This window comes from Atractosteus spatula, chromosome 16 (genome assembly GCF_055471065.1).
Source record: "Atractosteus spatula isolate fAtrSpa1 chromosome 16, fAtrSpa1.hap1, whole genome shotgun sequence".
In the NCBI taxonomy this organism is placed as follows: Eukaryota; Metazoa; Chordata; class Actinopteri; order Semionotiformes; family Lepisosteidae; genus Atractosteus; species Atractosteus spatula.
Window position 1 is genome coordinate 10,698,409 of NC_142721.1, and position 22,170 is coordinate 10,720,578.

General features: G+C 34.9%; 1 protein-coding gene across 1 annotated transcript in view; it reads left to right on the forward strand.

The window, feature by feature from the left end:
• Window positions 1–22,170, forward strand: part of LOC148819555 (protein kinase C-binding protein NELL1-like) — a 164,859-nt gene that overhangs the window by 58,860 nt on the left and 83,829 nt on the right. The window contains exons 8-12 of the mRNA XM_088934521.1: window positions 954–1,088; window positions 1,731–1,833; window positions 2,624–2,697; window positions 5,955–6,054; window positions 7,636–7,764. Of these exons, the coding sequence (XP_088790647.1) occupies window positions 954–1,088; window positions 1,731–1,833; window positions 2,624–2,697; window positions 5,955–6,054; window positions 7,636–7,764 (541 nt within the window). The remainder of the gene's footprint in view (window positions 1–953; window positions 1,089–1,730; window positions 1,834–2,623; window positions 2,698–5,954; window positions 6,055–7,635; window positions 7,765–22,170) is intronic.

The following is a 22,170-nucleotide window of genomic DNA, read 5'->3' on the forward strand; positions in this document are numbered from 1 at the left end:
AATGGCAACCATTTCAACAAATTTAGTAAATGTGCATGCTTCATATTACCTTGATGTGAAGCCACAGGATAGATTTAATTACAAAGTCAATAAATAGTGTCAGCAGTCGGTACAAGCTGTTTCATGAAGAAAACTAACAACATTTTCAAGAAGCGTTTGAGAACATGGATATCCCCCACTGGCCTCTCAGTCTAAATGACTCATCAGCAGTGAAATTACAACCCGTAAGCTTTGACTCTTAAGCATTATTACCTTTGAAATATCCTCAGAAGAAAAATTTTCATATGAGAGCTTCCATCAGTTCTCTCCCTCTGTGTTTTTACAAGCTTAAGCATAGTAGTGAAACTGAATGTTATTTATGTGATTATGATAAAAAAAATGTTGTTTTAATTTCTGCATACATTTATTTTAGAATAGGATAAAGTGTAATCATGGATGTCGTGCTGTCAAGTTTAGGTTTAAATCTGGTTATGCTTAAATGTGTGTAACCTTTAGCTTATAATGTGATTATTTAATTTGCCTTTTAGCTGTAGACTCTCTTGCACTAAAGAAAGCAATCTCTAAAGGGAATTCTATGTCAATTCTATGCCACAGCTGTGCTGCTTATCTGTAGTAGTTTGACTGGGAGACGCTCCACTCCAAATTTTGCCATCCTGGTTTGGAATACTTTGTTGCTTGCCGATGTGAAAAGGACAGCATGATGCCAAGATCACAAAGCCATTGTTAGGAGAATGTCCCATTTTTTAGGACTATAATCTCAGCTGTGCATCAAAAGCATTACCCTGCAGTACTTCTACAGCAGTGATTGCACACTGTAGGTGTGATGCAGATGTATATACGATATGATGCAGTAGAATGACGCATTTTGCACCTGTTTTTCAGTAATAAAATGCTCACATCTATTGTGTGTGTAGACCCTGCACCAATTTTATTTTCATTTTTTTTCCCCCAAGTTAAATTATGCAGAAACAAGGCTGAATCAGCTTGAGAGCTGCCACTGTGAAAAAACGTGCAGGGTCAGTGGAGTGGTCTACAGGGATAAGGAGCTTTGGGTTGAACCTGAAAACTGCAGAAACTGTGCCTGTAAGGTAGGGTGAAATTAAGTTATTTATAAAGTAAACAGTCTGTGGAAATATTGAGCTTTAACCTTAGAAAGTAATCCTGAGTGCAGGAGTCGCATATGTTCTGTAGTGCTAGATGCCCGTTGTAGATTCATATTTGTCATGAGCCATGTTCTGTTCTTTTGTAATCCGTTTACAAATACATCTGTTGTACACTATGTTGTTTTATTAATGGTACTGTATCAATAAAAAGTTGATTTCTTCTTGCTGCTGTAATTGTTCAGTGTTGAGTTCCAGTGCACCCAGAGACCGTATTTACTACAATTTTCACCTTATTTGTGAACACTCTCATAATTCAAACATTAACACCTGGCCATAACTACTCTGCTGTCAAGCCAGGTGATCAGTAAATTGTGCTTTCTGAGAATAGGTGAATCATTGCTGGCCTGTGTTGATCAAACTGTACTACTGGAACAGTATACTATTTCAGGTTGAATTTATTCTCAACAAAGAATATTCCAGAAGTAATTGGTTGATAATATTTATTATATGTAAATTGGTGAAGCGAATATACTTAAGGAAAAATTAAATAGTTCATAAATAAAAAGTTTTTTTGCTCACTGCAGCTTAATGAATTTCCTACCTTTGTTTCGAATGTTTTACACACAGAATGGTGTGGTGGAGTGCCGAAGAATTTTCTGCCCACCTGCAAACTGCTCTGCAGAATATCTTCCTGTGCACATTGAAGGGAAATGCTGCAAGAAATGCCGACGTAAGTCCAATCGGCCTTTCATCTAGTCCTCTTGAAATAGCACTTAAGTGGTCCTGAATTATGTTTTTGAAATGAATGTAATTATCATCTCTGACAAATACCATAGACACGCTTTTTGCACATCTACATTAAAAAGACCAGAAATGTGAAATGAGTATTCAGAGAAAAAAATGCTTTGTTCTTCTGTAAAAAGACAAGTAACCATTGCCTTTCAGAGGTTAGTTTGATAGAAAATTCTCAGCATGTACTACAATAGATGACTGGGAGGCAAAGTGAATATTCTGAAAGTTAAGAAATACTGTTCTGGTCTTGTTGATTGAACAGATGCTGATTCCTAGCTGTGGAATTCTCACTAGATTCAAATAAAACAGAATCAGCCTGATTGTAATCTCCAATTACAAACCCAGTCCTCAGTGGTGTTTTTCTATTGAATTCTTCATTCTATTAAATGGAAACCTACTTTAATGCAGAGCATTTGTATTTTGTTATTGTTAGTTTTTATTTAGTCCGGTCCCAACTCTATTAAACCTTACAATGGATGATGTTAAAATAATAACTAGTGCAAAACTACCCAACCCAGTTCAGCATTTGAGAATGAAATGCGAGAACTTTAAAATGTGGTACGCTGCGTTGAAAAAGCTTCAGAAATAAAAAAATAAAAATCTTTTGTTCCTTGGTATCTAGCAGCATAGTATTTTGGTTCTAATTTTTGTAGTTGCTGATGTACTAGATATATTTGAGAATTTCTTTTAATTGCCTTTTTAATTTTTGGTTCTGTATGTCTGTGCAGCGCGATGTACCTTTTTGGGAAAAGTGCTGTCTGAGGGGCAGAGAGTGTTAACAAAAAGCTGCAGAGAATGCAAGGTAATGATTTTCTTTTTCTAATTTTTATGACTGTCCCAAATGTTTAATTGTTGTTCACAGGCCTTAATGTCCATTAAAAAAGGTTCACCTGTAGGATAAGAGCTGTACATCCATTTTTTTATATAACTGTAATGGGAGCCTTACTGACTGGCTGATTGAAATGAAAATCTGCGGAATCAACTTTAATTAACTCTCTGCAGAAAATACATTTACAGAAATGGATGACTGAAATGGACTTTTTATACTTTATTCATATTCACCACTTATAAGTAGCAGAATTAAGTCACTTAATGTGAGTGACCATTGTTAGTTTTAATGCTTCACATTTATATTGATAAACCGTGGGCAACAATCGCATTTCTAAAGTAGGGATCATATTCGAGACACCTCAGAGGCTTTATTATGTTCGACCTTCAGGTTTTCCCTCTGACCTTATTTTTGGATCACAGGAAAATGAATGTGTGTGTCGTAGGCGATTAATGCCTTCATTCATAATACATGATACCCTTAAAAATAATACAATTTTTTATTTTTTATTATTACAAGCTGCTGTCTTATGGGACAGCAAAAATGGTGAAAAAATGATACTGTCTAAGGAACAGTAAATTAACTTCTTGAAAGGCTGCTTTCATGCTCTGAAAACAGATAACCACTATAGCGATAAGTGGTTTGCAGGTATCTTCAGTTATTACAGGTCCTCATTGCTCTTCCCTCTGCTGTTCATGTCTTGTATTCATGAAATGGCCTTAACTATAATCATTCTTTCTTAGCGTGAGTACAGATATTCTATTAAGATTGCAAAAGCTGTTGGAGCTACAGTTGCCAAAGTACAACCCTTTGAATTTCATTGAAACATACTGTAGTCTGGGTTTGTGGGGAAAAAGTGTTGAAAGTTGACTCCATATAAAATATTTCATTGATAAAGATCAAGAGACTTCACAATTTATACTTAATAGCACCAGTCTCTTGGTTAACAGTATGTGATATTTAAAATTATGTATATATAATGTATGTAATTTATAAAAAATAAGAAAGTAGTATATCAAGTTTGGAGAATGGAATAATACCAAATGAGGTCCATAACAGAATATTAGCTGATGTGTGTTAAATTAATCATTATGGTGCTGTATACAACAGCAGAGAGGACTTTTCTGTACTCGATAGCAGTTATCTTCTCAGAGTTCTTTGTTGTCTATATCTAGAGTACTGTCTAACACTGGCCTTTATTTTGTTGCTATACTGTACATATAATTATTAGTTTCTCTAATACTGTCCATTTCTGTAGTTTGTAGTTTTATGTATTCACATTTTTTGGTTTATCCTGTTTGGTTTATCCTCCTCTCTGTGTGGCAGTCAATTTTTTCCAAGATTTTAAGTGGAGTAGTTACTTATCATATTGTTTATTACAAAAACAATGATGGGAGGCCTGATTTCTCTTCCTCTCAATGCTTGCACACAACTTTTTTATTTTGCACCATTTTTTTTATGGTGGTGGTGGTTAGTCTTTGGTGAGTGACATCGTCAACACTACCGTATGTGCAGAGGCTAATGAGACCTGTCCGTCTTTGTCTCATTTGCATTATGAAAACATTTACATTCAGAGGATGGGCTTTTTGAAGGTCACTTGCATAAGTGTTTTTTGAACCATATCTGTCTGAGATTCATCAGAAAATGTACACTTTGTTATAGTAACTGCTGAGGTAGTGAATCCTCTGTATTTAACTTGATGCATTATCATCAAAGCTACAGTTGCATCCACCAATAAACATAATATGCTCTTGTCACTGCTGATGTGCCTTACATTTGTAGATGAGGCGTGGGTTTTAGCAATTATGCTGCAATTAACTTTCCTGTCCTACCACCATGAGCTTCGGCTGAGCAGGCTATATTTAATAGAGCTGTGTATCTAAGGCACTATTCAGGTCTTCAGAAAGAGCATTACACTTTTTTTGAACCTCTCTGATGTGTTAAGCTGTTTAATTGACCCAGGAATTAACAACAAGCAGACATCTTTTGAATTGTCAAGCTCTTGGTAGTTTATGATGACAAGAACATTAATTACAGGGTGTTGTGGTTTCATGTGTATGGTTCCATGAAGAAAACAGAGTGATGGGTGGCTGTGTTGAAGGGTCACAACCCCCTTTATATATGATAGTCCTCAGCTACCAGAAGAACCTGACACCTTCAGAGAACCAGTAGCTGTAAAAAAACTAAACAAAAGCAATAAGTGATGCCTACTTCAAAAAATGTAAATACAAGTAGACATAATTAACATCACTCTCAGTGCTTGTTTTTCCTATTCAAGATTTTTATATTTAGAAATTAAAACTGTATTTATCGGTGATTAGCAGTTCAGAGATCCTGTCATCAATCAGCTGTTCAGTAAGTATTTGATAGAAAGAGTGAGTGAAAGTACTATTCAGCAGGTGATAAAGGACAACTTTCAAAGATTCTTACTGAAAGTATACAGATGGTATTTAGTATATGTTAAAAAAAGAATCCATCCATCTCTTTTCTGACCACTTTATCGAGTACAGGGTCATGGGGGAGCCAGAGCCTATCCCGGCAAGCAACAGGTACGAGGCAGGGTACACCCTGAACGGGACACACGCAGGACAGACAGACACAAACTTAGACATGCACACACTTACACCAGGGCCAGTTTTCCCAGAAGCCAATTAACCTCCTATGTTTGTGGACTGTACCGTACGTCTGTGGACAGTGGGAGGAAGCTGAAGCGCCTGGGAGAAACTCTCAAGAAGAAGGGGAGAACATACAGTACAAACTCCATGCAGTGAGCACCCCAAGAATTGAAACCAGGGCTCCAGCTCTGCAAGGCTGCAATGCCTACCACTGCTTCACTGTGCCACCCTAAAAGTTATAATATGACACGTTACTACCAATGAACATTCAGCAGAAGAGTTTCTTGTTGCTATTTTCACAGAGCAACAAGATGTTCTCATCTACCTTTAGAGTACTATAAATAGAATGATGTTCTATTTAATGATGTTCCAATTAGCTGAACTAATGAATTAATCCAATAATAGTTCATTGTCTTTAAGTGAAAAAAATATAAATTAAGATACTGTAAATGTAAAGTACAATGCATTTTAATCTCAAATGTAAATTACCATACCTGTTTTGCTTTTACATGCAGTAAAAAAATCACTTTATGAAAAATAATACATAAAATTGTTTGGAATATGAATGCTAGGAAATTGATTAAATGTTTTAGCATTGTCTGTTTTTTACTACAGAATGGAATCATGGTGAAAGTGACAGAGAACTGCCCAGCTGTTAACTGTACAGAAAGTGAACAAATACTGCCAGAAAACAGATGCTGTAACGTTTGCAAAGGTTGGTTGGACAGCCAGATTTGGCTGATTGTTGCCGTACTGCAAATATTTGTCTCTCAACTGGTTTGACTTTGACAGGAGCACTGAATTTTAGATGTATCTTAATTCTAAGCCATTTCATCTGTTTGTTTGTGTAGAGGTTTATTTTTGTTTTGGCTGAATAATTGGACAGATTGGTTTTCATCCTTAGCTAATTGTATTAGTATTGCAGCATACTCCCTGTTTGAGTGGAGAACACTGGGTGGGGAAAAAAAGCAATATTTAAGAAATATATTTTAAAAAAATTAAAAAGACTGACAAAAACTTGAAATGAAAATAATTAATAATAAAAATTTGGAATATGAATGCTTGAAAATTGATGATAAAATGTTTTAGGATTGCCTGTAAATGAAAATGTAAATTTTGTGGATTCATATGAACCCTGTTTTCTGAAGCTCACAGTGTCTGCGTTTTGGAGTTAAGTTCTTATTATGCCATATACTATACTAGTGAAGGCCTGGAATATGAGGTTAGGCCCCATATCTGGAGCATAGAGCATGTAATAAGGAATTTGCTTAGAACATCACATTTTGTACTTTTACTTCACAGTAGCTTCCAATAATTGTGAAATAGCAGGGACTTGATTAAAGTTATAGCATTTAAAAGAATGAATATGGAAGTTATTAGACTAGGCAGTATGATCAGTGCTTAATTAACATGGGCTTAATCATCTCTGAACATGAGTTTTCTTTCTTAATTATCAATTCTTTTTACGTATGTCCTTTGATTTGAACTTTGAAAGTGCCATTTATTAACGGGCTTTTTTCCCCTTTGAATTGGATATTCCTTGTGCAATTGGGTATTGCTGAGAAGTTACTATATCTGTACGTCCCTGAATTCAGCTGAAAGAAAATCTGAAGCCTTTGCAGGCGCTTGAGGATGGACATACAGTATAATCACACACCTACATTGCAGAAATGAAAGCAATTCTTATTAAAAAAATATAAAGTTGAAAGCTAGTATACTGTATGTAACACAGTGTTTAGTAATTTAAAATTAGGTTTAAATATTTTCTCCCCTTACAAATAAGACAATTGTGTTAATAGAATGTTAATACAGTAGAATGAAATGTTAAATGGAAGTAATATGGAGATTCCAGCTTGAGTAAAGCTCAGCTTTCACACATTGAATCCCTAAACCTGCCCTTTATTATACAGATGTCTCCCAACTAGTCCTATGAACTTTTGTCATTGATGTTTTGAAGAAACTATTAAGGTACAAACAGTAACAAGAGTATAATAAACAGTGTCAATTATGCCTAAACAATGAAAGATTATTTTAAAGTACTGTATCAAGTCCTTAACATGTTCATTTGGAACACTCGTTTTCAATTTGTTTTCAGGTTTAGATACTTGTTTTCACTGGTTTCGATTCTTAAAATAAAAGACAGACATCAGGTGCACATTAAGTGAAGACTTGCCCATCTAAAGGGACAAGCAGTTTTACTACATTAAAAATGGGCTGAAGAAGGTAAGTAGGGCAGTGTTTTGTGCACAGCAGCAGATGAAAGTCATTTAATTAAAGCTCATTTCATTTTTTTTAGGCCATGATTTCTGTGCCGAAGGACATAATTGTGGGGAAAATTCAGTGTGCAAAAACTTGGATACCAAAGCTGTTTGCGAATGCAAAAGTGGGTACACAGCGCTCCGTGGGGACACAGCTTACTGTGAAGGTAAGAAGCAGACTGCTCAATAAAAAAAGTCAACCACTGTAGCATACAGAATTATAACTGACTTACCCATACTAAACACTAAAGCACTGGGCTGCTGAAACACTGGCTTTTTCACAACAGATTGGTTCAATTGACTTAGCGTCTTCACAATGTCAGCTATGTCAGCATCCACAGAATTAGTGTTTTGCAGTTTGTTTAGTTTTAAAATAAAACTTAGAGATAATCGCTGCTGGAAGCATGATATAAGCTATTGAGTGCTTCATCACCAATGCTGGATGCCAGTAGTTTTTTCTTACTCCTAATGAGAAGTGTCTGATCAAGTGTTATGTCAAGCCTGTTGGACTCGAATTAACATGAAAATAAATTATTGCTGAAAAACATTGAAAGTCCTTATCTGTGCAAATTGCATAGCTATGTAGTGACTTTGTTGGCTATGAAAAATGCAGAGTGTTTTATAAATCAAACAGCATTGTTGCAGAAAACAACTATTTATTATCCGACATTCTAATTCTGAGGCTCATAGAAGATAGCTTTAGAAGTAAAAAAAAAAGAATATCCCAATATAGTGCCTCCCTGGCCCATGACAAAAACTTTTTAGGAATCTTTTTAGGATTTAGGAGTGGCCCTTAAAGAAATAAGGTGTTAAAAATCACATATCGGTTGAAACCAAATTGTTCAGCAGAACAGATGAATAGTAGTCTTAATGGGAAGATTGTTCCTTATATACTGTCGTGTCCTCTCTTGTTGTCTGAGAAGAAGATACAGAGAGCTCTGAAACTATACAAATATATTCCCAACGCGGACAATGCTTTTAGAAGTGCTTGGACTTGACCACACTGGACTGATGACTTATTTTGACAGTGGTCACCACAAGGGGCAGTTGGTGTTAGATGGTGCTGTATATTTGTCAGAGGAATAAACTCCAAGGTTAAAATGTTAAATTTCCCATAAGTGTTCTTTTAAAGGATCAGTTTTTTTTGTGTTTTGTTTTTCTTGTTTTAGTCACTTTGTTAACTTTGAATCTGAATCGTATTTGTTCCCCTCTAGGTAATGTTTTTCATGACATGTTGGTACAGTAGGTGTTGGGATTGTTGTCAGTGAAATTAAGTCTTATTTTCTGAGAATTTAATGTTTTAATATCTTTGCCAAGGAAATAACAATCATCTCTTTCCCCTGAGGGTTTCATTGTTGATTTTATTTTTAAACATTAAGTTATTGCAGTGATAGCTTTGCCTTTTCCAATCAAGGCTATATTAAAGTTTTAAAATAAACTAGTTTCAACTCAGTGGTCACCTTCAATTACTTTGTATGTCATTATGTCCTGGCATAACAGCCAAGGTTTCTGCCTCGGTGTCATTTTTCCTCAAAAGCATGAGTACAAAGTCTTAATTTAATTTTACATGAATATGGTACATTACCGTCTCACAGTTCTGCATTAAAGACGCTTATAAAAGCCATTGCAGGACTTCCATTCTCCAACTCCTAGCTCCATACATTCGTGACTAAGGTTGCATTAAAGATTGTTTTCTTGGTTTGTAATTTTAAGCCCTAATGGCATTCTAATGTACCGAAAAGATGTAGCTATTAGTTCACTTGCATAATTCACTATGAAAATGTGCTGTGCCTTTATGCTACATATATAACTGTACTTAATTGCAATATGTTTTTAACTGAGAAAACACCTTTTGCTAATTTCAGACACCATATTAAAGATGGTTACCAGTTCCTATAAAGTATTCGGTTAACAAAAATTAATTAGTGTGATGGAAAATTGAATATTTCATTTTTTTCCTAGAACACAATTTTATGATGTTCTTTTTACACCTGCAACAAGATGACATCATAGTTAAGGCTATTGCCTCATAGCTTTTCGGTCCTGGGTTCAAGTCCAGAAGGGCTGCTTTCTGTGTGGATTTTAAAATTCTTCCCATTTCTGTATTTTTTTTTCAGGAGCTCTGATTTCATTTTACATTTCAAAGAAATGCTGTCTAGTTAGACCCCCATTGGAGCCCCGCCTTGTACCCTGCATTTATCAATAACAAACAGCAATAATGGAAGGCTGTATTTTGTATGACTGCAGCATCTGATATTGACAGTAGTGAATAAGATCATGAAATCAATCATCAGTTATAATAATTGCATTGTTTTACTGTAATTTGCATGCAATTTGTAATTTGTGTATGCAGTATATGTGTATGCAGAATACACACTTTAAATCTGAAGCCTAAATCTGAAGCTCAAATGTAACCTTCTTGGAATGGATAAATGATAACATATAAACTAATTTACAGTAATACTGTATGCATAAATGAAGATGCATATGTTTCTGTGCGTATTAATGATGATTTGGTAGGTGTTATCTGTATCAATTTGGAATTTGGAAGCAGGGGTCTCGGTACACACTGGATAGCACTTTCTAATCTTTTGCAGACTGTAGGGAAAAGCTTGGAGAGCAGCTTCATGTCAGGCAGAGTTTGATTGGTAGTGTCAACTATCTGTGGTTCAAAGGATTCTTACAAGACATTCGATTTGGGCGTCAGTAAGCAGCTAGACAGATTGGACAGGTGTATCGAGATGCACTGAAAATCAGGCTTGTGTGTATTCCATCAAATTACAATATGGATCGATAAGAAAACAGCTCATCATTTTTGGCATGCCTCTTATTATAGGTGAAAATTACTTTTTCCATCCCTGGGACAACATTTAATGCTGATAACAAGCAAAACAGTCATTAAGTGCAATCTGTTCTGGCATATCATCCATAGTTTAACCTATAGCAGATTTACATACCTGTATGAGGATTAGATGCCAACTTTGGTTAAAGAAAAAATATGCAAATTAAGGAATATTTTCCCATTACTTAGGTGGTTGTCAAGTAACTATACAATGCAACACTCATGTTTTGATATCTTTTTGGAAAGATTGATGAGAGACTTTTAGTCTTTGTTACTTCTTAGAGTTGCATACAAAATGCACTGAAAATAGCGAGCTTCTCAAAGACTGATTGAATTTTCAGTTACGTATACTGTATGCCAATTACTTAACCTAAGTTCAAGATTTAACTTAGCCTGATGTGTAATCATTATCTCATACAAAGGCTATTATTCATATGCAAGAAGTGTGAAATGTTGGACAGAAAATGGAAAGTACAGTTAATGTGTATTTTGAAATGTTAATTATTGTTCTGAAATCCGTTAGCAATCTTGGCAAACTTTTCAACAGATTTCTTGTACTTAAAGGATTGCTATTATGCAATGGCATGTCATAAACAAAATGTTTTGTTCCGACTTATCATTGGTTATTTCAAAGAATTACAGAGAAAAAAATGCAACCATACCTCACTGTAAACTCTCTAGGTTTTAGATTATTACTGATTCAGCACACATTTTATATGAATGCATTTTGCTGAAACAGTTGTTTTCCTCATATTGGATACTAACTCATTCTTATAGTTGTGTACAAGCTGATACTGAACAGTAAATCTTGTATTTCCAGTGACTTTTCTGTAAAGTATTGTGCACATGTGTTTTTGCTAGTGTTTGAGCCGGATTCTGTCAATTATTAAATTGGTACTGCTGTCAGTTCACAGAAAGTGCAGGATGGCATGAGAGAACTAGAAACAAATTGCAGCCTACTTAAGTTCTTTATAAATTTGCCAGCACTTGCAAAGATTCCTCTTTTATAGCATTGAGTATTGATGTGTACAATGAGCAGATCGGTATGTAATTGCCACTACTGCAATCAAGCAGTAGTGTGGGGGGAAAAAAAAGAGCAGAAAAAATACCAAAAAATCTTTTGCATGGCTCTGGATTCTACATCTTTGTTGCAAAGAAAATGTTAATTCTGAAAATAACTTGCTTTAACAGTACAGTAGTTCCAACTGGCAGGTGTTATTGGAATCTGTAGAAACACCTTATCTCATGTGGAGTAGACACACTCCAAAGACGCAGCATGACATTGGACTGTACTGTGTTCTTGGAGAAGACGGTCTACAGAGCAGGAAGTAAACAAAGGGATTATCCACAGCGTTGTATGCAGAATAACAATGCCCCGTCTCACTTTCTATAAATCTGGCGGGAAGCCCTCTTGTCCCTCAGTGGGTGGACTGACTGCATGATGCGAGAGGAGACTTTAGTATTGTTAGGTTTTCTATGATACATACATGTATTAAAGATATATATCATACTGTAAGTTCTTTCATTTTCTTCTTCAAGTTCGTCTGCTTTGTAAAATGTAGTCATACAACACGCTTTGTTCATCTGAAAATAACCAGAGCCTTTAAAAAAAAAACCACGTCTACAAGAATTTCTTTTAAGAGTAATAGAGGAAGTGTTTACAGTTCATAATTGAAAAACTAAGATCTTTCTTTGCAGTATAGCGTACTGTGTTTCTGTGATCCTGTTGCAGTAGAGAGGGGTTAATTCGTTGTAACATTTACAGTAGGCTTTAGAAACTACTGTAGTTTATTTTGCCTCTTAAAATAAGATTTGAATAAAAAAGTTTAGCAACTAACTTTGGCATCTTGCTGCTGGAATAGCGGCGGGGTTGTCATTTGAACATGCCGACAGTGAGAGCACATGCTTTCTTGTTCAATTCCCAGTGTTCCATCAGGGAGAGCTGAAAGTGATGGCACCTCCACTGTGAGCATGGCACTGGGGAAGAGGGTTTTAAAGTGTAGTTTGTTAAAGAGTGTTATGATTAGTAGTCCCAGTGGTGCTGTTCGTGGTTCAGGGCAGGTTTTGTTTTAATTGTGAATTCAGAATCTCCAATTATTATTCTAATTACACTTCCCACCTCAGTGTGAGGTTAACATTGCTAATCAGCTCTGTTCATCTCCGTAACCCCCTTACAACTACAGCGGGAATCACATCAACTCATCTGCTTCATGTTCACGCCCCCAGTTAGTATTGATGGGAGTGATGCAGCTTAGTTCAAGTTTCCAGACACCTGGCCAGTTCCAGGATTTTCAGGAGTGTGACAAACTAAGGATACTCAAGTCCAACCAGTTGCTGCCAGTCCTATTGGCAACAAAACGCAAGTCTGAACGATGTCTGGCGTATAAGGTTCAATCTGCAAACGCCTCTACAAGGTTAGCAGTAAGGGAGCTTCCTTAGGTTGGGCTTCTTATTACAGTGGGTGGGCTCATGTGGCAGGCAGGTCTAGATAAGGAAGATGGATTAGCTGAAGTATGATGATATTGTAATACATTTTCTTTATATTAGCATATCATTTTATCCACTACAACATTGGAGTATTTGTCTTTAAAGTAACTTAGAAACACTCATTTTTGGGACTATAATATTTCTTTCCTCTTTAAATGAGATGTTGATAAAAATGAGTGTGTACAGTGTATATGTATATTTTGCTTTGTCGACACATTGGAACTTATTATTGCAGTATTTGGAAGAATCAGATTACCTTAAATCATAGTGTCAACTGCAGTTTAAAGCCTCTTCTCATTAAGAAAGTGACAATCCTGCTGAGACATTCCAGTACATTGTTTTGTTCTTAGAACAGGAAATGTCATTGTTAGAAAGTGGTTTATTGGAGTTCAGTGTAATTTATTGCTTTAAAGGTCAGAGAAAGAATTATCTTAATTAGAACCCTACAGGTTACTCTCTCTTTGGTCTTCCATTGTGGCTGTGGTAGATTTGTATTCTTTTCTGTTTTTGGTTTCATTGATCAAATCTTTCCTCTTTTTTCCTGTTAATTTGGCTAGTAGATTCAGGAAAAAAAGGATCTTATAATCCTCCTCTGTTGATGAAATGGAGGTTAATTGGTAGATATCATTCTTTTTAGTTAAGCAGAGTGTGTAAATTTAATGGTATTTCAGACAGGCACAGTATTGCTAATTTGGCAACCATTCAGCTGAAACATACCAATGGAAAAGGCTGTTGCATTGCTTTATTGAAGGAATTTACTTGTGGGTTGTCGAAAGTGGTAAAAGTACTGCGAATTACACTCAAAAATGAATTTCCTTTATATAACAGATCTAAAATCTTTGTAATTGTATACACTAGTAAAAGGTGTTTACATTTTTTATCCTTAGAATTTGGCAGGTACTGATTTAGCTGGTCATCGGGTACTGACATTTGCCGGCATGGTTTTAATCAAGTATTGCAGTTGCTAGACTGGCAATGAGATCACTGTATTCTCAGAAGCTAATCAGATTGTCATCCTCAGTAATTGCACACTTCAAATTTAATATCTTTTTTCCTGCTTGTTCTTTGCTTATCCTGGTTAAGAAATGACACCTTCATTTTTTTAAAGTAAAAATATTCTCATTTTGTCAAAAAAAATAAATTTAATTATCTGTTTTTGTTTCACATAAAATAAGTCTTATTTTAGGTTAATTTGCCTACTTGTTTAAAGAGCTTTTTTTGGTTTTGTTTAGTAACAGGGAGTGTTATTTTGCCTTTTGTTATTTGTTATTTCTTAAACTTTCTGTATTATTCACCACATTTAAATATTAATACACAAAAACATTTTAGTTGCATAGCAACAGAGTTTCAAGATGTAAAACAAAACAATTAAAAATAATAACTATGAGGAAATTTCTTGTTTAGTGTGCCTAAATATACATTGTTACAGATCTTTTATTAAGTATTTTCTGGACTTTTTATAATAACTGTGAAATATCAGTTATTACCTTTGTTATTGCATAATTTTTCAAACGAGCAGTTCATATATTTCTTTAAAACATTATCCTTGGGGTAGTTGTTAGAGGTATGTTTTATTGCACAGTTGTGTGTCCTCAGCAAATTGTTTTCAGTGCAAACTTGCCACTGAGCACACATTCTGTATTGATTTTTTGTAAATGTTCATTCTTGGATTTCCAATTTGAGAGAGAAGGGAGAAATGTCATTGTGGCCTATATTTTAATAATATTTTGTTTATCATATTTTCATATCCATAAAAACTTTTTCAGTTTAACAAGTTGTGCATCAGAAATATGAGTTCACAGAAACATATTTCTCTAGATGAATTCCCTTTTATCCTGTAACTCAAGGATATTTATATGATTTCTGAGCTAACCATTTATTCTTCTCTGGTGTGTCAGAATTGCCTTGCATTTTAATGGCAAATCCTTTTTTTTATAAGAATCCTAATCCATTGGCAACCCCATGGTTACTGGCGCAGCTTACCTGTAAAATGCAGCAGCTGCAAACAGTGAGCAAACCTAATTCAGAAAATGCAACTTTCAGTCTTCATGGAGGACTAGAGACAGGGAGTAGAGGGAACAATGAGGAGAGAATTAAATTGTTGAGGCTTGCGAAACTTAAGTGTTGTACCAGGATTTGTGATTTGACCAAGAATGGTGTGCTTGCTGTGTGAGAAGACTTATGTATTATAAATGCAAATTGCACACTGCTTTTTGAAGGCTACTGTGCAAACAAAGCATGCAGTGGGAGAATTGCCATTAGATCTTCTGCCATCTGCACTGTCTGAGATGTTGCAAATCTTGTAACTCAAGTGTTGTTTGCCCAGAAAGAGGAGCTGAATGTATCCTGTAATAATTCTGGGCAAATGAATACTCTTGAATGTTGGCTTTGCTCTAGCTCTAAAATATTTAGTCCCATACAGTATATATTTCTTCCTCTGTATTTTTAACAAATTAGACTCTTCTCTCATGAAGCTTCTGGAAGGTTCGTAAACTTGCTCTTACGTACTGTATACGCTGATAAGCTACACTATCTATCTATCCACGATCTACCGTTATTTTTTCTTCACTGTTTGGAAATGAATCTGATTAATGTATAGTAGGGCTGCTTGCTCAGTTGATCTAACCTGTGACAGATGAAAGCATCCTGCCATCTTTCATAATGCTGGTATATGATCCTCTTAGATGTTTACCTACTGTATTGCTGTTGGATAAGATATTGTCAGTCATATTCATTGCATAAATTACATTGAAGATCCTACATTCTCACATGTGAATTTGATTCTGAAATAAAATGATTACTTAAAAGAAGGCGTGGCTGTGATTGTGTCGTACTGTATTGTATTTTTTATTTATAATATATTGGTGGTCCATACATATGTGGCCATAACTAATCAAGAACAATCGAGATAAGGTTCCTTTTCTGCAGTCACTAGGGTGCTTTCTTCCTTTAGTAGTTGATCACAACATTTAAAGAAAGTAACAGCATTTAAATGTAGTGTTAAAAATGCTGTTTTTTTTAACAAATTATTTCTGCAAGAGGTGAAAAGGAATCCCATTGTAGAACAGTGTGATCCATCTTTTTCAGTCAAAAATATTCACTTTTTTTTTATAAGGACAGTGTGTGCGGTATGTGAAGATTTCAAGCATTTTGATTTATGTTTTGTAATTTTTATATAACATAATATATATAAAAAAGTCATACTGCTTTTCTGCACAATCTGTAGAAACTGAAAAAGACTGTGGAGCTTGTAGAACCTGAAATGGCTCAAACTGCAATGTAATGGGGAGTCTTGTTCCCAACACAAAATGGATTCAGTCCAGAATTACCTCTGTGATAGTGTAATGTAGAGAAGATAAAATTAAGAAATAAAATGCCATTTATTGCAAGAATATTTAATGATGTGAGGCACAACTTTTTCCCTATTAGCCGTTCAAGGGTCTACAAAAGGTCAGTCTCATAAAACCTTAGCCACTATGGCCTTATAGTAAATGACTTATGAAATGAAGCATGGCGCAGATTCTTTGTGCATTCAGTGTAGTTCTGCGTGTATGTCTGACTACTATGAACTAAGACAGGTGATTGGTGTCTTGCAATAATAGATTTGGAACATTAAGTAGCACTTCAGAAATAATGTGAAAATTGAAATTAGTCCATTAAAATGTAGTGTTGACACTGCTGAAGGTTGTAATATAAGACTGCGGTAAGGGCTTAAAGATAAGCTATCAGTATATATGAATTTGCATGTAGACAGAGAAGATTATTACTATATCACTACTGCGATAAAGGATGATAGACCTCTAGACTGTTACAGCTTAGTGACAAAGTGGACAATGTACTGTAAGTGAATGTCTAGGAAAGAAATATCTGTGAAATATTGAAATCCCTGTTCATTATCAATGTCAAACTTCTGTTTTAATAGAATAGTGATTATTTGTTCATGTTTCATAGTTCCAGGAAAATTGCAGGTATGATATGATGGTCCCATTTTGTTTCTTATTATTTTACTGCATTGTTACTATTTAACTGTTTCTAAATATGGCTTTGAATTCTTCTTTCATTGAGTCATAATCCAGACATTTCAAGCTAGAATTTGAAATAGTTTGTTTCTCACAATTAGACGTTCTGGTAGATGGTTGGTTATCCAAATATTTTATGATCTGAAGCTTGATACAATAGCATAACTGTTAGCATGCCTGATTTGCCTTTTTAATTCTCAGCTGTCGTACAATTTTGAAATGTTACTCAAATTTTCTGGAATTGCTTAAACTTGTATAAATAAGGCCGTATGTTGCGCATAGAGCTCGGGTCATTTCTAAGATACTTAACAGCATTCTATAAACAGTATTTGTCCCTTGGGCTCCACAGAAACCTAATAAATCAGTCACGTGTGATTGGCATGAGGTTAACTAGTTCTATAACTTAAGGGCAGCTCTCACAGTAAACCGCTCGGGAATTTTTTTAGATGTCCAATAGTGTGACATATTGCTCATTAATAAAACAGCTTGCTCTTTAGCCCTGTTTTTCTAACTTCTGAGAGCCAATGCAGTTACACTTTAGTTCATTTACTGAGTGGGTTTGTGCGTGTAGATATACAGTATAACATTTTTTTCTCACTTTCCTGTCTCAACCCATCAATGACAATAATAGAGAGGAGTTGTGATCTAGTGAAAATAGGCCTAATCTGTAACAGATTAACCTGCAATAGATTGCAGAATTTCATATTTTAATTTGAAATATTTCTAAAATAAAAACACCATCTGTTGAAATAACTGGATTTTATTTACAGTAGCAATAAATATTCCAGATAAAATGGCTTTTTTACATTTGTCCCCCACTTGTGATAAGCACTGTTGTGTTTCAGATGGACTATACTATGAGTATAATATTACCCTAAAAAGAAATAATTGTGTGTAATGGTGCTGGTTTCTTATAATGGATTCTTTTCTAATTGCTTTTTAATAAGAAAAGATCTGTTTATATAGGATTATATATGAAATGACAGCTGAAATGGCATCTGTTTCCTAGAGAACAGTCAAGTTTAATACATCAGTGGCGTACTGTCAGTGCTTTTTTTACCAAGAGCAGGCAGAACTAGTTGAGTAGGACTCATGATCAAAAGTGATAAAATATTATTAGGAATTTTGATGAGGTCCATATGAAGCTCTGTCATTTTCTTCTATTATACAGCAGGATAACATACAATCACAGGAGAAAGACCTTCGATGAAGACTGAAATAAGTAGGTTTTGTGGGGAATAAAGAGATTTTGCAAAAATAGTCAGCTTTGAACATGTCACTATAAGCTTCTAATCACATGTTTTGTGGTACTTGTTCCTAGAGGCAAGAGCAATACTATCCATAATTCCAGCAAATAGCATTCATTAGGTAGGCTGAAATTTCTCACGATACAAATGCATTGTAAATGGAAAAGGGAACAGCTAGTAATTAAAACAGCAGTTAAGAAAGCTTCTGCTGGTATAATGATGGCAGTAAACTGCACACAGAGAAGGAAACAAAGCAGGAGAGGCAACTAGATTGCTACCTTTGTAAAAGTGAAGGATGCCTCAGATACAGTTTTGAAATTCCTTTAATATGCTTTTTCTTTGCTCAACTCTTTTTTTTATGTCACAGAGGCATTTCATATTTCATAACATTTGACATATCAGGAGATGTCATCCAGGTTTTAACTATAAACTGTTTTAAGTAATTTAGAAATAAATAGTAAATCCTTTAGAGGTTTTTTAGTCCTCTGTGCCCGATAGTTATTCTGATTACTCTGATGTACTGGTTAAGGATTTGTGAATGTACTCAGTGGCACTTTGTTACACAGTTACCACATAAAACCTGAATTGAATTTCATTTGTCACCTGCATTTTCATCTAAAAAGAAATCAAATGGCCAAGTACTTTTACTGTCTCTCCAATGTGCCTAAGTAATGTCAAAGCAATGGATGTGACAGGTCATTTGTAAACATTTATTCCACTTTATCCAAAGTTTTGGTTACCCAGTAAAAAAATGTATTGATATTTTAACCTCATTATCCTGTGTGCTGAGGTTCAAATCTATCTGGTTAGCCCAGAAGTCAATCACTGGAAGATTAGAGTTCTGAATTGATATAACCATTGATAATGTTATTCTTCAGGGTCGTGCCAAAAGAATGGGCAGAATTTGCTGTGTGGTCTCAGGGATAGGTGTAAGGGATTTTCTCTCTGCAAGATCTCAGCCATGGATCATTACAGCGTTTTAGTCTTCAAAGTTTCAGCTCCCAACTCTTTCATGTTCGGTAAGCAGAGGATGATTTTTGAGAGGATGTGGGGTGTTCTGCTGTTTCAAAAGTCTGAGAACAGTTACAAGCCGCACTACTTATTCACCCTCAAATGAGATAAGCCCCTTAAAAAAGAAAAGAAAGCATCAATAAAACTGTACAGTTTTTCTCTGCACACAGGAAGAAAAAGATGTACTATAAAAGTCATAGAAGTATAAAATGTTTAAGGCAAATTAGAATGGTTTCAGCATGAATGACACTTGGTTATCAGTTTCAAATTGTTGGTAATACCAATGTCTCAAAAGTGATTTGAATGTGTTTGTGCTATTTTGCTTCCCACCATTGAAATCTCAAAAGTAACCATAAATCTAATTGTGCCAGGTGTTAGTATATACAGTACTTTTATTTTACTGGATGGGAGGTAAAATATCATGGGTGGAAAAACAATAACTTATCCCATTTGTAAGTAGATTTAAAATTCTCAACAAGCAGAATTATTGGCAATTTTAAAGTCTTTATCAGTGACCATATTGACATTGTAATTTATAATACTCGCAGTGTTTATGGAGCGATCGAAAGCTGCCTGGGGGCTGACAGAGCTAAAAAGCTGTAGTTTTCCTGGCTAGTTGACTTATGAAGAGAATAATAAAATTCTCCAGGTAAAGAGCTGAGCTATTCAATGTAAAGCTTTATCAGTTGCTTATGTTGTACATTGAGGTAAGCCAGTTGGGAACAGCTGAAAAGGTTATTTCCTTTGTTATGTCTTTTTTTATTCATTATGTACAGTAAGTGTCTTGTCATCTTTTTTTTTCTAATCCCCACCTCACACTGGAGACTTTAATTATTTCAGTTGTCTCCCCTCATAAATTCTGAATCAAATTTAAAACTTAACGAAATCTGGAGAGATGTTGGGAGTGACAGACTTTTAATACCTGGGGTATTCATGTGCAGACATCTAAGCTTACCTAGAAGAACACAGGTTATGTTATGCTGTTTAATTATATTGTTTGGTGCAATCACAGCATTTTATTCATTTTCAAAGTATAATTTGTACAGCTCCTTTTCGCTTTATCTGTTGTTGGGGGTAAAATGTAATATTGCTGGCCAGGTGTTGCTGATTTGAAAAATATAGTTGGTAACCTACAAATATATAGATAGCATGCTTATACAGTATACAGCTTGAGTATGTAAGAGATTACATTTTTAAATTTAGAAATGTAATTTTTCACATTTTAACCTGCTTTTACTACAGGTTGCTGTACTACCATAAGTTTCTAAGAAATGGTTAGTAATGTCTGCTAACTATTCAGCAGTATTCTCAATATCAAGTGCAGTAAAGCAAAATGTATTTATGTTGAAACCCCAAGACAGCTAAGGTAAAACCACTAATAAAAATGTTGTAGAACTAACTGCTGTGGTAAATTTAGCAAGGTAAGCATTCTTAAGGGTTATTTTACAGGTAATTTCTCATAATATATTTAGAAAAGTGTTTTGTTTAAACAAGTGTACTGACTTGTGTACTTTTTTCTGTTCAGTTTAAAATATAGAAATCTTTTTTACAGATGTACTTTATAAAAACTAAAGTGCATATTGTTTTTGAGTGAATATCTTATGAAGTTAACCTAAATGGCTTTGTACAGATGATAGCTGAAGTCTCTTTGCTTGCCTGGTATTAAAGCATGTTGACAAGGCAAAGAAGAGCCGTCTACAGTTCACCCTCTATGTAAGACCAAGGGAGTTCTTTTTATAGCATGGAAGTAGGAATCGTTGTAAATGTTTCATTTTCTGTGCTTTATTCTTTCACCTTGAACACCACAGGGAACTCAAAGCAATGCAAAAGACATGAACTGAAAAAAAAAACAGCATGTGAATCTGAAGCATTAAAAAGTAAAAGCTCTTTATGCTTTTAAAGATGTTTGTTGTATATATGAGCATGTTTATGGTTTGAAGTTCTTCATGTTTATTCTGTGTAAAAATTTGTCAGTAGTAAACTGGTTAAACAAAGTACCAGTCATTGGGTTGCCTAGAAACAACTACATTGTAATAATCAGTTGAAGTATTACTTTTGAATGCCATATGCTGTTTTAAATTAGATGCAGGTATCAAAGAAGTTTAAGTAGAGATAGCATAAAGCTGATTATAGTGGCTTCCTTTGTTTTTGTGAGAAAATGATTCATATGCTGGAGCTTCAACATGGTCGTTGCACTTTATCTGCAGTGACCGATTTAAGATAATCCACTTTAAAACTGATGTTTGGGGTAGATTTTTTAAAAAATTTGCTCAGGATTCATACAGTATGAGTTCAGGCACAGACTTAAAAGTAAATGCAGTATGACCCTACAATGAGAATCTGTAGCCTAACAGCAGTAACTCCAGCTAAATTAGATCTGTAGGGATATTGAAGGGTTTAGAGCTGACAGAGCATGTTCCTACATTAGAATTAGGAGATGCATCTTTGTTAACAAAATGCAGATTTAAAAAAGTTACAATATCAAAGCCATTTTGGAGAAATGGCATTGCAGTTAAAAATGGTACAGCTCCACCCGAATTGTGTTTTCTCTAAGGAAGAAAAAGGCTTTGAACTCTCAGAAGCTATTCCCATTGCCATTTATTAAATGCCCCTGCAAGAAAATACCTCCCTATAAAACACAAATTACCCATACTTGTAGACATTTCTACTGTCATCAATTATTGATGAGAACAATATTTTGAATGCTGGCAGGAGAGATTTGTGAAGCTATAGTTAACTGAACAAACATTCTACTGTGCTTACATCCTTTCTCTGGTATACTGTTATGTTTATTATTGCCTGTTTTCTTAAAATGTATTGACTTCAAATAATGTGACGTATCTATGCAAACTATAAGTATTGCATGTTTTTTATTTTTCAAGTTATTCTTACCCCCTCTATTGGGCATGTTATCCCAATTCATATTACTAGAACAGATGTCAAAACAATCCTTGCATGCTGATTAGC